General features: G+C 40.8%; 2 protein-coding genes across 3 annotated transcripts in view; both read left to right on the top strand.

The window, feature by feature from the left end:
- adisspb (adipose secreted signaling protein b) overlaps nucleotides 1–9,624 on the top strand; it is a 39,649-nt gene extending 30,025 nt beyond the window's left edge. For both annotated transcript variants that reach the window (XM_083640288.1, XM_083640287.1), the window contains exon 7: nucleotides 9,284–9,624. In XM_083640288.1, coding sequence (XP_083496414.1) covers nucleotides 9,284–9,384 — 101 coding nt within the window. In that variant the 3' untranslated portion in view covers nucleotides 9,385–9,624. The remainder of the gene's footprint in view (nucleotides 1–9,283) is intronic.
- Nucleotides 9,625–19,914: 10,290 nt separating this feature from the next.
- vax2 (ventral anterior homeobox 2) overlaps nucleotides 19,915–20,000 on the top strand; it is a gene marked incomplete at both ends in the record, with an annotated part of 39,721 nt that continues 39,635 nt past the window's right edge. Inside the window, one exon of the mRNA XM_083640342.1 lies at nucleotides 19,915–20,000. This exon is cut by the window's right edge and continues 155 nt beyond it. Coding sequence (XP_083496468.1) covers nucleotides 19,915–20,000 — 86 coding nt within the window.

Here is a 20,000-nt window from a genome sequence, read left to right on the forward strand (position 1 = left end):
TATATTACACCACGCTGTTGCCTCATTCAGTTTGTAGCTACAGTGTATATTACACCATGCTGTTGCCTCATTCAGTTTGTATCTACAGTGTATATTACACCACGCTGTTGCCTCATTCAGTTTGTATCTACAGTGTATATTACACCACGCTGTTGCCTCATTCAGTTTGTATCTACAGTGTATATTACACCACGCTGTTGCCTCATTCAGTTTGTATCTACAGTGTATATTACACCACGCTGTTGCCTCATTCAGTTTGTATCTACAGTGTATATTACACCATGCTGTTGCCTCATTCAGTTTGTAGCTACAGTGTATATTACACCACGCTGTTGCCTCATTCAGTTTGTATCTACAGTGTATATTACACCACGCTGTTGCCTCATTCAGTTTGTATCTACAGTGTATATTACACCACGCTGTTGCCTCATTCAGTTTGTAGCTACAGTGTATATTACACCACGCTGTTGCCTCATTCAGTTTGTAGCTACAGTGTATATTACACCACGCTGTTGCCTCATTCAGTTTGTATCTACAGTGTATATTACACCATGCTGTTGCCTCATTCAGTTTGTATCTACAGTGTATATTACACCACGCTGTTGCCTCATTCAGTTTGTATCTACAGTGTATATTACACCACGCTGTTGCCTCATTCAGTTTGTAGCTACAGTGTATATTACACCATGCTGTTGCCTCATTCAGTTTGTATCTACAGTGTATATTACACCACGCTGTTGCCTCATTCAGTTTGTATCTACAGTGTATATTACACCACGCTGTTGCCTCATTCAGTTTGTATCTACAGTGTATATTACACCACGCTGTTGCCTCATTCAGTTTGTATCTACAGTGTATATTACACCATGCTGTTGCCTCATTCAGTTTGTATCTACAGTGTATATTACACCATGCTGTTGCCTCATTCAGTTTGTATCTACAGTGTATATTACACCACGCTGTTGCCTCATTCAGTTTGTATCTACAGTGTATATTACACCATGCTGTTGCCTCATTCAGTTTGTAGCTACAGTGTATATTACACCACGCTGTTGCCTCATTCAGTTTGTAGCTACAGTGTATATTACACCACGCTGTTGCCTCATTCAGTTTGTATCTACAGTGTATATTACACCATGCTGTTGCCTCATTCAGTTTGTATCTACAGTGTATATTACACCACGCTGTTGCCTCATTCAGTGTGTATCTACAGTGTATATTACACCACGCTGTTGCCTCATTCAGTTTGTATCTACAGTGTATATTACACCACGCTGTTGCCTCATTCAGTGTGTAGCTACAGTGTATATTACACCATGCTGTTGCCTCATTCAGTTTGTAGCTACAGTGTATATTACACCACGCTGTTGCCTCATTCAGTTTGTATCTACAGTGTATATTACACCACGCTGTTGCCTCATTCAGTGTGTATCTACAGTGTATATTACACCACGCTGTTGCCTCATTCAGTTTGTATCTACAGTGTATATTACACCATGCTGTTGCCTCATTCAGTTTGTATCTACAGTGTATATTACACCATGCTGTTGCCTCATTCAGTTTGTATCTACAGTGTATATTACACCACGCTGTTGCCTCATTCAGTTTGTATCTACAGTGTATATTACACCATGCTGTTGCCTCATTCAGTTTGTAATCTACAGTGTATATTACACCATGCTGTTGCCTCATTCAGTTTGTATCTACAGTGTATATTACACCACGCTGTTGCCTCATTCAGTTTGTATCTACAGTGTATATTACACCACGCTGTTGCCTCATTCAGTTTGTATCTACAGTGTATATTACACCATGCTGTTGCCTCATTCAGTTTGTATCTACAGTGTATATTACACCACGCTGTTGCCTCATTCAGTTTGTATCTACAGTGTATATTACACCACGCTGTTGCCTCATTCAGTTTGTATCTACAGTGTATATTACACCATGCTGTTGCCTCATTCAGTTTGTATCTACAGTGTATATTACACCACGCTGTTGCCTCATTCAGTTTGTATCTACAGTGTATATTACACCACGCTGTTGCCTCATTCAGTTTGTATCTACAGTGTATATTACACCACGCTGTTGCCTCATTCAGTTTGTATCTACAGTGTATATTACACCACGCTGTTGCCTCATTCAGTTTGTATCTACAGTGTATATTACACCACGCTGTTGCCTCATTCAGTTTGTAGCTACAGTGTATATTACACCACGCTGTTGCCTCATTCAGTTTGTATCTACAGTGTATATTACACCATGCTGTTGCCTCATTCAGTTTGTATCTACAGTGTATATTACACCATGCTGTTGCCTCATTCAGTTTGTATCTACAGTGTATATTACACCACGCTGTTGCCTCATTCAGTTTGTATCTACAGTGTATATTACACCACGCTGTTGCCTCATTCAGTTTGTATCTACAGTGTATATTACACCACGCTGTTGCCTCATTCAGTTTGTAGCTACAGTGTATATTACACCACGCTGTTGCCTCATTCAGTTTGTATCTACAGTGTATATTACACCACACTGTTGCCTCATTCAGTTTGTAGCTACAGTGTATATTACACCATGCTGTTGCCTCATTCAGTTTGTATCTACAGTGTATATTACACCATGCTGTTGCCTCATTCAGTTTGTATCTACAGTGTATATTACACCACGCTGTTGCCTCATTCAGTTTGTATCTACAGTGTATATTACACCACGCTGTTGCCTCATTCAGTTTGTAGCTACAGTGTATATTACACCACGCTGTTGCCTCATTCAGTTTGTATCTACAGTGTATATTACACCACGCTGTTGCCTCATTCAGTTTGTAGCTACAGTGTATATTACACCACGTTGTTGCCTCATTCAGTTTGTATCTACAGTGTATATTACACCACGCTGTTGCCTCATTCAGTTTGTATCTACAGTGTATATTACACCATGCTGTTGCCTCATTCAGTTTGTATCTACAGTGTATATTACACCACGCTGTTGCCTCATTCAGTTTGTATCTACAGTGTATATTACACCACGCTGTTGCCTCATTCAGTTTGTATCTACAGTGTATATTACACCATGCTGTTGCCTCATTCAGTTTGTATCTACAGTGTATATTACACCACGCTGTTGCCTCATTCAGTTTGTATCTACAGTGTATATTACACCATGCTGTTGCCTCATTCAGATTGTATCTACAGTGTATATTACACCACGCTGTTGCCTCATTCAGTTTGTAGCTACAGTGTATATTACACCACGCTGTTGCCTCATTCAGTTTGTATCTACAGTGTATATTACACCACACTGTTGCCTCATTCAGTTTGTAGCTACAGTGTATATTACACCATGCTGTTGCCTCATTCAGTTTGTATCTACAGTGTATATTACACCATGCTGTTGCCTCATTCAGTTTGTATCTACAGTGTATATTACACCACGCTGTTGCCTCATTCAGTTTGTATCTACAGTGTATATTACACCACGCTGTTGCCTCATTCAGTTTGTAGCTACAGTGTATATTACACCACGCTGTTGCCTCATTCAGTTTGTATCTACAGTGTATATTACACCACGCTGTTGCCTCATTCAGTTTGTAGCTACAGTGTATATTACACCACGCTGTTGCCTCATTCAGTTTGTATCTACAGTGTATATTACACCATGCTGTTGCCTCATTCAGTTTGTATCTACAGTGTATATTACACCACGCTGTTGCCTCATTCAGTTTGTATCTACAGTGTATATTACACCACGTTGTTGCCTCATTCAGTTTGTATCTACAGTGTATATTACACCACGCTGTTGCCTCATTCAGTTTGTATCTACAGTGTATATTACACCATGCTGTTGCCTCATTCAGTTTGTATCTACAGTGTATATTACACCACGCTGTTGCCTCATTCAGATTGTATCTACAGTGTATATTACACCACGCTGTTGCCTCATTCAGTTTGTATCTACAGTGTATATTACACCACGCTGTTGCCTCATTCAGTTTGTATCTACAGTGTATATTACACCATGCTGTTGCCTCATTCAGTTTGTATCTACAGTGTATATTACACCACGCTGTTGCCTCATTCAGTTTGTATCTACAGTGTATATTACACCACGCTGTTGCCTCATTCAGTTTGTATCTACAGTGTATATTACACCATGCTGTTGCCTCATTCAGTTTGTATCTACAGTGTATATTACACCACGCTGTTGCCTCATTCAGTTTGTATCTACAGTGTATATTACACCACGCTGTTGCCTCATTCAGTTTGTATCTACAGTGTATATTACACCACGCTGTTGCCTCATTCAGTGTGTATCTACAGTGTATATTACACCATGCTGTTGCCTCATTCAGTTTGTATCTACAGTGTATATTACACCATGCTGTTGCCTCATTCAGTTTGTATCTACAGTGTATATTACACCACGCTGTTGCCTCATTCAGTTTGTATCTACAGTGTATATTACACCACGCTGTTGCCTCATTCAGTTTGTATCTACAGTGTATATTACACCATGCTGTTGCCTCATTCAGTTTGTATCTACAGTGTATATTACACCACGCTGTTGCCTCATTCAGTTTGTATCTACAGTGTATATTACACCATGCTGTTGCCTCATTCAGTTTGTATCTACAGTGTATATTACACCACGCTGTTGCCTCATTCAGTTTGTATCTACAGTGTATATTACACCATGCTGTTGCCTCATTCAGTTTGTATCTACAGTGTATATTACACCACGCTGTTGCCTCATTCAGTTTGTATCTACAGTGTATATTACACCACGCTGTTGCCTCATTCAGTTTGTATCTACAGTGTATATTACACCATGCTGTTGCCTCATTCAGTTTGTATCTACAGTGTATATTACACCACGCTGTTGCCTCATTCAGTTTGTATCTACAGTGTATATTACACCACGCTGTTGCCTCATTCAGTTTGTATCTACAGTGTATATTACACCATGCTGTTGCCTCATTCAGTTTGTATCTACAGTGTATATTACACCACGCTGTTGCCTCATTCAGTTTGTATCTACAGTGTATATTACACCACGCTGTTGCCTCATTCAGTTTGTATCTACAGTGTATATTACACCATGCTGTTGCCTCATTCAGTTTGTATCTACAGTGTATATTACACCACGCTGTTGCCTCATTCAGTTTGTATCTACAGTGTATATTACACCACGCTGTTGCCTCATTCAGTTTGTATCTACAGTGTATATTACACCACGCTGTTGCCTCATTCAGTTTGTATCTACAGTGTATATTACACCATGCTGTTGCCTCATTCAGTTTGTATCTACAGTGTATATTACACCATGCTGTTGCCTCATTCAGTTTGTATCTACAGTGTATATTACACCACGCTGTTGCCTCATTCAGTGTGTATCTACAGTGTATATTACACCATGCTGTTGCCTCATTCAGTTTGTATCTACAGTGTATATTACACCATGCTGTTGCCTCATTCAGTTTGTATCTACAGTGTATATTACACCACGCTGTTGCCTCATTCAGTTTGTATCTACAGTGTATATTACACCACGCTGTTGCCTCATTCAGTTTGTATCTACAGTGTATATTACACCATGCTGTTGCCTCATTCAGTTTGTAGCTACAGTGTATATTACACCACGCTGTTGCCTCATTCAGTTTGTATCTACAGTGTATATTACACCATGCTGTTGCCTCATTCAGTTTGTATCTACAGTGTATATTACACCACGCTGTTGCCTCATTCAGTTTGTATCTACAGTGTATATTACACCACGCTGTTGCCTCATTCAGTTTGTATCTACAGTGTATATTACACCACGCTGTTGCCTCATTCAGTTTGTATCTACAGTGTATATTACACCATGCTGTTGCCTCATTCAGTTTGTATCTACAGTGTATATTACACCACGCTGTTGCCTCATTCAGTGTGTATCTACAGTGTATATTACACCACGCTGTTGCCTCATTCAGTTTGTATCTACAGTGTATATTACACCATGCTGTTGCCTCATTCAGTTTGTAGCTACAGTGTATATTACACCACGCTGTTGCCTCATTCAGTTTGTATCTACAGTGTATATTACACCACGCTGTTGCCTCATTCAGTGTGTATCTACAGTGTATATTACACCACGCTGTTGCCTCATTCAGTTTGTATCTACAGTGTATATTACACCACGCTGTTGCCTCATTCAGTTTGTATCTACAGTGTATATTACACCACGCTGTTGCCTCATTCAGTTTGTATCTACAGTGTATATTACACCACGCTGTTGCCTCATTCAGTGTGTATCTACAGTGTATATTACACCACGCTGTTGCCTCATTCAGTTTGTATCTACAGTGTATATTACACCATGCTGTTGCCTCATTCAGTTTGTAGCTACAGTGTATATTACACCACGCTGTTGCCTCATTCAGTTTGTATCTACAGTGTATATTACACCACGCTGTTGCCTCATTCAGTGTGTATCTACAGTGTATATTACACCACGCTGTTGCCTCATTCAGTTTGTATCTACAGTGTATATTACACCATGCTGTTGCCTCATTCAGTTTGTATCTACAGTGTATATTACACCACGCTGTTGCCTCATTCAGTTTGTATCTACAGTGTATATTACACCATGCTGTTGCCTCATTCAGTTTGTATCTACAGTGTATATTACACCACGCTGTTGCCTCATTCAGTTTGTATCTACAGTGTATATTACACCATGCTGTTGCCTCATTCAGTTTGTATCTACAGTGTATATTACACCATGCTGTTGCCTCATTCAGTTTGTATCTACAGTGTATATTACACCATGCTGTTGCCTCATTCAGTTTGTATCTACAGTGTATATTACACCACGCTGTTGCCTCATTCAGTTTGTATCTACAGTGTATATTACACCACGCTGTTGCCTCATTCAGTTTGTAGCTACAGTGTATATTACACCATGCTGTTGCCTCATTCAGTGTGTAGCTACAGTGTATATTACACCACGCTGTTGCCTCATTCAGTTTGTATCTACAGTGTATATTACACCATGCTGTTGCCTCATTCAGTTTGTATCTACAGTGTATATTACACCACGCTGTTGCCTCATTCAGTTTGTATCTACAGTGTATATTACACCACGCTGTTGCCTCATTCAGTTTGTATCTACAGTGTATATTACACCACGCTGTTGCCTCATTCAGTTTGTAGCTACAGTGTATATTACACCACGCTGTTGCCTCATTCAGTTTGTATCTACAGTGTATATTACACCATGCTGTTGCCTCATTCAGTTTGTATCTACAGTGTATATTACACCACGCTGTTGCCTCATTCAGTTTGTATCTACAGTGTATATTACACCATGCTGTTGCCTCATTCAGTTTGTAGCTACAGTGTATATTACACCGTGTCTGTGTGTAGCTACAGTGTATATTACACCGTGTCTGTGTGTAGCTACAGTGTATATTACACCGTGTCTGTGTGTAGCTACAGTGTATATTACACCACGCTGTTGCCTCATTCAGTTCAGTCACCCGGGGTTTGAACTCTGGAAACTCCGGAAGACATGAGGGAAATCCTTTGAGAAATTTTTATAAATTCATCCATTATTAGACCATTATTTTCTCGATTAATTGATTAGTTGTTTGGTCTACAAAATGTCAGAAAATGGTGAAAACTGTCAGTGATCAGATCAGATTAGATTAGATTAGATTAGATTAGATTACGGTAGATTAGATTAGATTAGATTAGATTAGAAAGATTTATTAATTAATTATTAACTAATTAATGTCTTCTTTTGTCCATAACCCAAAGATAATCAGTTCACCATCATAGCAGAGTAAAGACATCAGAAAATAGACCATGACTGACATATTTGTGTACACTACACCCCTGGGTATAGACTTTCATGAAATGGGCCATTTTCACGCAGCCATTTTGGAGAAATTGATAGTCAAAGTCTCAATTCTGACCTTGAAAAATTTGTTTTTTCCGACTTACCCATTTAAGAAGCTGGAATCAGACACATTTGACTTTATTTTATTAAAAAAACGTACTCAAACCGATTAATTGATGATCAAAATAGTTGGAAATTAATTAGAGTTTACAACTAATGGGATTGGCTGCTGCAGCTCCGCCCATGAAGTCTTTCACAGCTGACCTGTTTACACATCTGACTCAGTCTGGGAGTCTAGGTTTAGGTGGAGACCTGATAGCCACAGAGAGGGTTGAATGCACCAGTGTGTTGCTGCTGCCTCCTGCTGGAGACTCTCTGAACAGTATCAAGGTAGAGGAGTCTCTTGCGGGGAGGTGGGTGCTCTCAGGACAGGACAGTATTCACAACAGAAAGAAAGACCTGGAGCACTCGATTCACTGGGAATTAATTTAACTCAAAGGTGCAAACGAACGTTTCAACGCGACAGCGTCTTCATCAGACTCTGATTCTTATTGAGCATTCTCATTCTTAAAGCACTATTGAAAGTGCCAGGCAGACAGAATGAGATTGGCATTTCTTTCAGCAGATGGGGAGTTGTGGAGGGCGAGGGGGTGGAGGCGGTCTTTCCATCTGTGACTGTGTAATAGTACCATGCGTCAGTGTGTGTATTATTGTGTGTGTGTGTGTGTGTGTGTGTGTGTGTGTGTGTGTGTGTGTGTGTGTGTGATTGAAGACAGGTGAACGGGGGTTGGGGTGGTGTGGGGGCGTGGCCTGAACACAACATCTGTGCAGATTGTCTGTGTTGTAATTGAGGCCTGGACCACAAACGGATCAGCGGATTAAAGCTCCTTATGCCGGATTATATATATATATATATATATATATATATATATCATCTCTCTTCAATCAAGTTTACACACAATTAATGGCTTTCTAGTTTGTTAGTGTCAGAGAAGTGAGAGGTTGACTTTCTCTTGAAAAGTGATTTGTGAGATCTCTCTGTTTGTCTTCTCTCTCTCTCTCTCTCTCTCTCTCTGTGTCTTCTCTCTCTCTCTCTCTCTCTCTGTTTGTCTTCTCTCTCTCTCTCTCTCTCTGTGTCTTCTCTCTCTCTCTCTCTCTCTCTGTTTGTCTTCTCTCTCTCTCTCTCTCTCTCTCTCTGTGTCTTCTCTCTCTCTCTCTCTCTCTCTCTCTTTCTCTGTTTGTCTTCTCTCTCTCTCTCTCTCTCTCTCTCTCTGTGTCTTCTCTCTCTCTCTCTCTCTCTCTCTCTTTCTCTGTTTGTCTTCTCTCTCTCTCTCTCTCTCTCTCTCTCTCTCTCTCTCTCTCTCTCTCTGTTTGTCTTCTCTCTCTGTCTCTCTCTCTCTAGATCGTCACCACGGTACGCCCATGCTGCTGGAGGGAGTTCGCTGTGTCGGTGTGGAGTTGGAGTACGACTCTGAACAGAGTGACTGGCAAGGATTTGACTAAATCTGAAGCATCTGCCCTCCCCCCGAATACACACACACACACACACACACACACACACACACACACACACACACACAGACACACAGACACACACACACACACAGTTGCCATCTTGCAGATGACAGAAGAAGGATCAACACTGCACACTTAAAGGAACACTCCGCCCATTTTCAACCAGCTTTGTATCATTAGAACATCAGTAGTATATCAGAAAACTGTATACTGTAAACGGTTTTGAAGTCTGTCATTTAATTTGACAGTTATTGAGTGTTAAAGTGTGGACCAGTGACATCACTGGTCCACACTAACTCAAATTAATAACTCATTAACTCAAATCAACTCTCAATAACTGTCAAACTATTCATCATTCATCTAGTTTGACAGTTATTGAGAGTTGATTTGAGTTAATGAGTTATTAATTTGAGTTAGTGTGGACCAGTGATGTCACTGGTCCACACTTTAACACTCAATAACTGTCAAATTAAATGACAGACTTCAAAACAGTTTACAGTTTTCTGATATACTACTGATGTTCTAATGATACAAAGCTGGTTGAAAATGGGCGGAGTGTTCCTTTAAAGGCTGTGTCCACATCGGGGGTTTTTCTGAGCTTCAGCGCCATTTCCTCCTGAAAGCAACAGGAGGCAGCCGAAAGGTGCGAAAAGGTGGCCGCTCCAGAAAAGCGCTGCGACCATTTTTGTTTTCCTTGTCAGAGCGGAGCGCTTTCAAAGGTTCCCAAATGTTCAACTTTAGAGAAAAGCGCCGGGTGACGTGACCGGCTTTTCCCAGCAAACCAATTGCAATGACGCTGGCCGCTAGTAAGCTAGCAGCAGGTGACGTTAGCATCTGCTCTTCTCCTCACAAAAAGCGCTCCAGGCAGCGCTTTTCTAACCTTGCTTGCAAGATGGATAACCTCGCGAGATCAAAAGAGATTCTCTCGACGTATCCATCTTGTCATGCACAGGCAGTTAAGATGATTGGTCGAACCATGCCGGCCCGACCAATCAGCGGCAGCCGTAGGCGGGCTCAGGCTCGTCTGGGCAAGTAGTGGGTACATGGTCTTTGTAGTTCTTTTCACTCGTCAACATGGCTGCCGCCGCGGAAGTGTCAGGCAGTCTGAATGAAATTGAATGTAACGTTCCCAATTCTCTGTATTAAATTCTAAAAAACGACCCTCAACATTTGGGAAGGCTAAGCCACACAACTAGTTCGTTATAATCTAACTTCATGCTTCGAAGGTGACTTTACGACCGTGAGGACTCAATCAATGAATACCACGGAGATCAGGGCACAGGCACCTTCGGTGATCTGATTGGTTGAAGTTAACACCCACCAGCGGTGATAGACAGATGGATCATCCAATCACCTGCCAAGTAGCTTGGAAAAAGTGCCCGCCTCCGTCAGCGGGTCTGGTTACTGCATTCCCAGATCGACTGGTTTAGTGACCACTATGTGGAGCTATACCGTCCATCTGGCAGCGTCAGGTTAGAGCTTTTCCCCACTCCAAACAAAATGCAGAAAAATGCCATGTGGACACACGCCCGTACCCAGGTGTAAACACATAACACACACCTGCCATATCCCTGGATCAAGAAAGAAACGACACACACACACACACACACACACACACACACAAATACAGTGCCATGTGCAACATATCAGGCACCACTGTAGTGAAAGGATAGCAGTGTCTCTGCATCCTGAGAACATTTGCATAAATTCAAAAGCAGTCATAGGAAAGTCCACAGCATCTGAACGGACACATGGTGACGTCTGTGTTGCTTGTCCTCTGCCGAGGCAGCTTTTCAAAATCCTACAGTCCTGCAGTATGTTTTACCATCATGTGCAGTTCATCTGTGTTTTCCTTATTAAACCTCTAGAGGGCAGCAGCGCACTCTGAAGCAATGCAGCAGCCTTGGTTGGATCTCGTTCACTGCCAATTGTGCTGTGCTCCTTTTCCCTGATGATGTGTGCACTGTTTACTCACCTGTTGACCTGCATGGATTTACAGGTGTGTGTGCGCAGACAAGGGCTTTCATTATTATTATTATTATTCAGGAGCCTATAATGCCTGTGTTTTTACCACAAGGGGGCACTGCAGACCGCTCTATATAACCCTCCTCACCTCTGAAGGCTTAGCTGGACCAACCATGGCCCTTTACTGTGCTGCAATCCGCTCACATTGGTCCGTTTAAAGGAAAAGATCCCTCATACACTGTTCGATATCATCAGTCTGTGATGTTCAGAACCTTCCAGGAGTTTTACTTTACTCTTTTGTAGTTCTTTCCCTCAACCGGTCTGATCTAATGCAGTTAGTGATTTCCTACATTTCCCAGAATTTGCAGCTAATAACAATTCAGTAGTGGTAGCCGAGCGAGTTTTTCTGTTGAAGAAGAAAAAGTACAAAATAATGCATCGAGCAGGTTTAGGGAGGGAGTCATGTTTTGTTTCATTGTGTGATTTCCTCAAGCCTTCAGAACCCATTTGAGACACAAGTGCCTCTCATTGTCCTGTGTTAGGATGATGTCATCATTCCTACTGTGATGTCATAGATCACTCACTCCCTGGCACATATGTTGGAGGGGTGCCTGGTGGAACTATCACTAGCCTGTCTGTTGTCTTTCCAGTGTTAATCCATCCCACCTCCACCATCTTGCCTCTCTCTCTCTCTCTCTCTGATGATCATACAGATGTTTTTGCCTTTCGGCTCACTTAACAAGCTACAAGTGCAGATCAGAAGAAATCAGATAATAAACACGATAGTGGATAAATTACCTATCACTCTTGTTTAATTTATGCGTTGTGCTTATAGAGTAAGTGCCATGAACTGGCTGGACTGCAATCTCCCAATCAACCCCCTTTTCACAAAATCATCAAATTCCCTTCTTGTGACTCAGCTCTCGTCATAGTTTTGACATGTTTTGTCGTGCATTCAGCCTTAAAAGGAAATGATTTGGTGTGTGATTTCTCTGCATAATAGGCTATATGAACTGTTTGTGTCATCCAGATTAGTTGGATTTATTTGATATTTGCTGCTGCGTCCTGGGTCAAAATCTGGTTCTGTTCCTGCTTTGTGAGTTTCGGCAAAACGGAAGCGCTCATTAGGTTACTGGTTCAAGCCTGTAGCCGATTATTTGTTCATATCTGCTCCCTGTATGTGTGATTTGTTACGCTGCTGTCTGTTTTTTTTTATGTCAACAAACTATGAATAAAAACCGTCTATGTATGAGTTTGGCTCCTGCAGTTCATTGTAAAAACACTAGGAGGCGGCCTATTACTGCTGCAACAGTATTTTACCTTGGCAAAACTAACTAAGTAGACAAGTGGACTATATCATCACATGTTTTAGCCTGATAACCTGTGTCAAAAATGTTGTGTTGAGTTATCCCCCCCCCCCCCAATATTTTATTTTAGCAGCCTTTTTTTTATTTTTATTAAACAACACACAAACAAGGCAAACAGACAGGCTCATACACATGAGGACGGAAGAAAACAAAACAAAAACAAATACAGATATTCTTAACACTCAGTATTGTATCATACAACCAGTTGCACAACGTATCTACATGCTTGCAGGACATATCGTAGGCAAGTCACCCGTCGCCCCCAGCCTCACTGAGGTAGGCTAAAAATGGGTCCCAAATAACCAAAAATGTATTAAGTGAGTTGGTCCTCAAGAACCTAAGTCTCTCCATCCGTATAACATAGGTCATATCCGTCAGCCACAATTGAAAAGAGGGTGAAGAGGGGGATTTCCATTCCTTCAGGATAAGTTTCTTGGCAACACAGTTGTCCCCTGTGTCAGAGACTGTTGCACCGCTGTAGGGAAATTCAGAGAAGAGTCCGAGCAGCTGAAGATGGCGAGCTGTTGTGTTGAGTTCTTGATGTTCTCATATGAGTGCTCCTCTTCCTCCTTCATTCTGAAGAAGTCCTGATGGTCGAAATGTCAATAAACGGACCTGGGAGAGCTAACAAAAAAAAGAACTAGGAGCTAACTTAAAAATATATATACCTGGGAGCTCATTATTTTTCAGTGTGTAGACTTTATTTATTTTCTGCTCCAAAAATGTTGTCTTCCCATAATTTCAACACATTTTGGGTATTTTCACTTAAACATTTCAATGAATGAACATTTGGCTATATTTCAAGATTGATGGGCTATCTTTTAACAGGACAGATTCCCCAGGTTCCTGAGGTCTATTCTATGGACAAAAGCAAACCCTGATATTAACTTATCTGCTGCATGTGCATAAAGCCTGGGTTGCTGATGGAGGAGACGAAACGAATCTCTGAGGTGGCAGAATTGTAGAAGCTCTAGACTCCAATGTCTCTATAGAGGGCAGGCAGGGTACTGTGAGCCAAATGTGTGTGTGTGTGTGTGGGGGGGGGGGGGGTTGTTCCTTAATAAAGTGAACATTTTAGCTGAATTTTCTCGTGTAACAAGTTGATCACCTATAAAAAAAGATAAATGGGAAGAGGGACAAAAGTGGAAAAGAGGAATCTCCAAAATTTCAACTTTTGAGGAATGAGGAGAAATTAAATTAAAGCTCATTTTCAGACTCGCATTATTGCCTTTGCTTTTTCAGAATGGGGTTGATTAAAAACAAATCTTGCATATCACAAAGTGAGGACTTTGTTTCGTGTTTCTTGTCTTATTATTATTATTATTATTATTATTATTATTATTATTATTATTATTATTATTATTATTATTATAGGCCTAGTGTTAAGTGATCAATGGAAGCAACATACAGAGGAAGCATGCATATTATCAGCTTAAAGCGGGAATAGCCTCATATCTAATTAATTACAATTGTTATAGGCCTATTTATTGGTAATTTCCTGTGGCTGTTGACTTGGAGCTCCATAACATGACGTCTTCGCGACAACAAAAGTAAAGACTAAAGTATTGGCGTAGTCTACAAAAATGTGCGGTTATTAAATATTTGTCACAAATTGGTCGTAAATTTTTGATGCTCACAAAATTAAGCCCCACAGAAACTCGTTTTTATATCACCATGTTTTTTTTATATATTTATCTAAAGTTATATAGCCTATACCAAAACAGTTTTCAAACTTTAAAATAATCTATAAACAGTCTCATTGTTCTTTATCCATTTCTTTATTCATTAGTCATTAAAATGTATACAAATACAAACTTTAAAGTTTGTATCAAATACAAACTCAAATGAACTCAAACTTTAAAGTTTGTATTTGAGCGTCGTCGTCATCCATTTAAAGGTTAAACTAAATAATATATTCAGACGTAACCTATAAACTGATCATCAATAAGTAGCCTATTAAAAAATCTGATGTGCAAGCACTAAATGCGCACAATAGGCTAAATGGCTATGTATTTTGAAATTGGTTAATAGATGTTAAAATTCAATATAAATGGGTCGGTGTGTTGCTCCTATATATATTTATATATATATATATATATATATATATATATATATATATATATATATATATATATATATATATATATATATATATATATATATATATATATATATATATATATATATATATATAATATATGTATTATAATCTAGTTGTTTGCCTCATTTATTATTTGTCATGTAGCCTATATTAAAATAGGCCTATACCGTAATTTAACATTAATTTAGTCGTCTTAACTTGAACGTCAGACCGGTCAAACTAAACCATATGAATTTGGACTCTGGTGAAACACAACAGCTCATTTTCTCAGGCGCCGTGCAGGTTTCATTATGAGGCTCTGTTCCGGGTGTAGTAGCCTATGATGACGTGTTAAAAGGTGGGGAAACAAGAAACATGACCTCCAGTCGGTGAGGAAAACCATTAAATTACGCAAAAACTATTTATCAATTTTCCCTATAGAGACCCATATTCTCACATAACTTTACATCGGTTTGACATATAGGCCCAATAGAAAAGTATGATTTTATGCCATAAAGCCTATAAAAAGGTGGATAAACTCTGTTCCACAGATGCGTAAACGGTGCGTAAAAGCTGCGTTTGGGTTGCCACTTTGCCCTCCATACAGGTTATGGCTGAATGGAGACATTTATTCTTTGTCACATTTTGTCACCTCTCTCTCTCATTCAGTTTACAATAGATCTGAATGAACACAACTGTGTAATGACACGCCCCCCCCCCCCCCCCCCGAGTCTGTGTCCACAGCAAAGATATTTCTTCCCACTTTAACAACCTCTAAAATGGTAATGTTTTACACAGTTTATTTACACGTGTCGTGTTACCCCATGAAAAGCAATGAATATAAATAGGCGGAAGGCCTACATCATGTTGTTCATTCTAATTCAATCTGAACCAAGTTTTGCCCAACGACTTCACTAGCTGTGGGTCCATGTGTTTTCTCGGAATTGCGAATTACGTGGAAAAGAAGCGGAAATGAGAGGATATAGCCTATCTCCTCAGATGATGGACGGCCGTTTGCCAAATCTTTTGCATTCCAGATTTGGCTAAAGCGGCTGTGTGTGTGTGTGTGTGTGTGTGTGTGTGTGTGTGTGTGTGTGTGTGTGTGTGTGTGTGTGTGTGTGTGTGTGTGTGTGTGTCACGTGTGTGTGTGTGTGTGTCACGTGTGTGTGTGTGTGTGTGTGTGTGTGTGTGTGTGTGTGTGTGTGTGTGTGTGTGTGTGTGTGTGTGTGTGTGTGTGTGTGTGTGTGTGTGTGTGTGTGTGTGTGTGTGTGTGTGTGTGTGTGTGTGTGTGTGTGAACTCTGCGTGGCCCGGTGCCCTCCCCCTGACCTTCGGGATTACAGTAATCTGTGTTGATTGATCTGATTGATCAGATTCATCTCCACGAGGGATGCAGTGCAGCCGCGAGCCAGCCAGTCAGTGCATGGCGCAAATAAACACTTCCTGCACTGCACAGGACTGCATGGCCCGCGGGCATGCAGGCTATAGCGCGCCCGTATATCAATGGTCCAGGGTGAATTGGGATCTGCATGGATTCACTCATTAAGATAACGGGGGTTTTGAGTGGGATTGACCGATATGGGTTTTTGAAGACCGATACCGATAATAATTTACCATTGTCGTGGGGGTGGGGGTGGCGGTAGGTTTCTCTCAGAATTGTATACATTCTCTGCTTAAACATGAAACATTGAGAGTATGGGATTCTGGACAAAATCATATCTGACAGTAAAAAAATCTTCGCAGTCAGATGGGTCTGAGAGACAAAATCTCATCAAATGGGGGTCAGTGCATGCTGGGCAAATAATAAATTATGGGTCCTTGATGTGAAAATGGTTGAATAATTTGAGAATCACTGAAGACCATAATGCCTAAAACTAGCCTATACGGAAACCAACTATGACATTATTTTACTAATAATAAACACTTGTTGAATAGATGGGGTAAGTCGAGTCAAACTCTGAGACATTACTGCCTTTATGCCTATATAAATTACATAAAACATACATAACCGAATAGCCTATAGTGCTACGAAAATAAAATGGCATTGCAGGCTTTACAGAGACAGATGGTCTTTATGTAGCCTATATCCAATCTGGTCAATATTAGTAAACCGATCTATCTATCTATCTATCTATCTATCTATCTATCTATCTATCTGTCTGTCTATCTATCTATCTATCTATCTATCTATCTATCTATCTCTATCTCTATCTATCTATCTATCTATCTATCTATCTATCTATCTATCTATCTATCTATCTATCTATCGGGCCTATCTATCTATAGGCTATCTATCTATATGCTATCTATAATTAATTTAACTATATATCGAGAGACTGGATTAGCAGGAAGTGTCAGTGCAATATCCTATTGTGTTTTGTTGTTGTTTGGCTGGTTTAACAATTGAATCACATTTGGCAGCTAAAGCAGTGCAGAAGGAGGCCTATTCCTCTAGACTCTCCATGCACAATGTCATAATCACAGTATGACGCGACGTATAGCTGTAAAGACTGAAATCAACATGAACTGGCTTTTGGAAAAGTAAAAAAAATATATATATTTTGGAGGGGGTTTGGTTGTGTGTGCATTATAAGTAAGCAGAGAGGGGAGGAAGGAGAAAGAGAGTGCTACGCGTCTGCAGTGCATGGCCACTCTAACACACGTGTGTGTGTGTGTGTGTGTGTGTGTGTGTGTGTGTGTGTGTGTGTGTGTGTGTGTGTGTGTGTGTGTGTGTGTGTGTGTGTGTGTGCGCGCGCGTGTGTGTGTGTGTGTGTGTGTGTGTGTGTGTGTGTGTGTGCGTGCGTGCGTGCGTGCGTGCGTGCGTGCGTGTGTATGTTGTAGCAGCAGCAATCAGCCCTCTTGTCTTGCTGCTGAGTGCAGTTTGTGATTGACAGTTTCTATTCACTCTCTCCCAGATTAGGCCATCTGAAAAGAGTAAGGAGCCACCATGCTGTGTTCAGTAATTATGGCCTATATGATAATAAAATAAAATCAAATAATAATCACAACAACAACAATAATAACACACGGCAAAACTATAATTAGCCTATATAATCCCGTCCATAAATGCTTTAGCCTTTTTGCAGAGTTTTCAAAGACGTTTTTCCACCTGAGGAAATTCCACTTTCAGTTATTGCAACAGAAATGATCTCGCAGTCACAATAAAGTGCAAGCTGCAGGCAGCAAGCAGAGACACTTAGCCAGTAGAATAGAATAGAATAGATTGGTGGTGGTGTGCGCTTATAATGCAAAGAATGACGGTGTTACACCTCCAGTACCCTACAAAACGTCATCAACAACAAACACAACCGGTTCTCTTTTTTAATGCTTCAGACTGATAATTCTGCGAAGATTTTGTAAACTATTTAATGGTCATTGGCTACTAGTTGTATAACTCGACAACTAAACTATCATTATAGCCAAAGACATTCTGTATAGAATGATCTTTTTATAGTTAACTCTCGTCTCACAGAAACGCTAAAATTCAGTATTTTAGTGAATTCAAGTAATCAATAGCTGATTTTATTTATTTATTTATTTATTTATTTATTTATTTATTTATTTATTTATTTATTTATTTATTTATTTATTTATTTATTTATTTATTTATTTTTGCACCATCATGTAGGCTACTAACACTCTTTGTTGAAACCCATAATTAAGTTATTTTAGAGCTATGTGATACATTAGGCCTTTAATTTCTGATTTATTTACAAAAGCATAACCGCACATCAGATGAATTATGCAGAAAATAGTATTTAATTGCAGGTTATATGCCTATACAGATGCATCTATCGGTCTAATATGTATAGTATACATGGGCCTAGGTAGGTATTTTAAATATTTTTTTCAATACATATTCAGGCCCCTTGAGTATAAAGTATAAAAATTAACATAATACAGTAGGCTACTATGATTTTGTCTGTTCTGTCTGAAAGAGGATACAGTAAACTTACTGGGTCAGAAGTGCGTCTGCAATGTGTTCCTTTTACGCACAGTTTTCTGGCCTATGGGACTTTCCTAAAAATAGGATTTCGATGACCAAACAGGCTGGGGAAGCCAGGCAGCGCTTCCCGGATCGGAATAGCGGTACTACACCATCGTCTCATAGCTCCGTGCCTGATCCTCCTGTCAAAACGTGCAGCTGCGAGTGGACCAATCATCGGCTAGTGAGTCTGCGTGGGCAGGAAATGACGTCTCCGGTTCCTGCCTCTTGTGAAGTGTAGCCTGCCACTAGAATATTATCCACACACACCAACATCTCACAGCAAGGCGAGGTGACACAGCCCCCCCCTCTCCGATGTGTGATATTATTTCACCCGTAAAGCAAATGATAATGATAATGACTGACACAGAGACTTGATTCGTGCTCGCAGTCTGAGCAAAGCTGACCATTTTCCATTTGCACCACAGTCTCCTCGGGTGCACAGACATTTTTTGCGCTGTCTAAAAGCAGAAGACCACCGACCCTCATATGATATGTGACCGCATCCACCATGCGATCCGGGATCCGTCGCAGGCAGCAACCGAGCCGGCAATGTAACAGGCTGATGGATGTAGACAAAACTTTCTCCCCCGGCTTGGTGAACTGAACTGTGGCCGCCGCTTTGGCTTTTACGCGCCGTCTTTCAATTGGTTTCTGTTCTACGTGTGGGACCAGCAGTGTGTGTGTGTGTGTGTGTGTGTGTGTGTGTGTGTGTGTGTGTGTGTGTGTGTGTGTGTGTGTGTGTTTTGGCACCTCCCCGTTCCTCCTCGGTCATCCATAGATCTGGTTAGACCCCCCCCCCCCCCCCCTCCCGTCACCTTGCAGGTTGCACCATGCTCTTCTCTGCTCCAGCCCCTGGCTCCTGAGGAGGCTCCCCGGCTTCTCCACGGTTCTCCCCTGTCTTGGCCTGGACTTGGGACCGTGCGTCATGCCGAGACACGTCGCTCCCCGGTTCCGCTGCAGGACCGCATGCTTCCTTCCTTAAGTGACTGGATCGTCTTTGTTTCTTTTCTTTTTTTGAAGAGGGGGCATGCTCAGAACACTTGCAAAGACGAAAAGAAAGTAGAAACAAGGAGAGGATCGGGAAACCTTATAGTAGGCTAGCCCTAGCCTACTTTTGTAGATGTTTGATCAGATTCAGGCCACGAGTATGGGCGATGGGAACCACCACTGTGGACCCAACCCGCTGCTGTGTGACCGGATGGACCC

The sequence above is a fragment of the Poromitra crassiceps genome (genome assembly GCF_964638095.1).
Source record: "Poromitra crassiceps genome assembly, chromosome: 7".
Taxonomy (NCBI): domain Eukaryota; kingdom Metazoa; phylum Chordata; class Actinopteri; order Beryciformes; family Melamphaidae; genus Poromitra; species Poromitra crassiceps.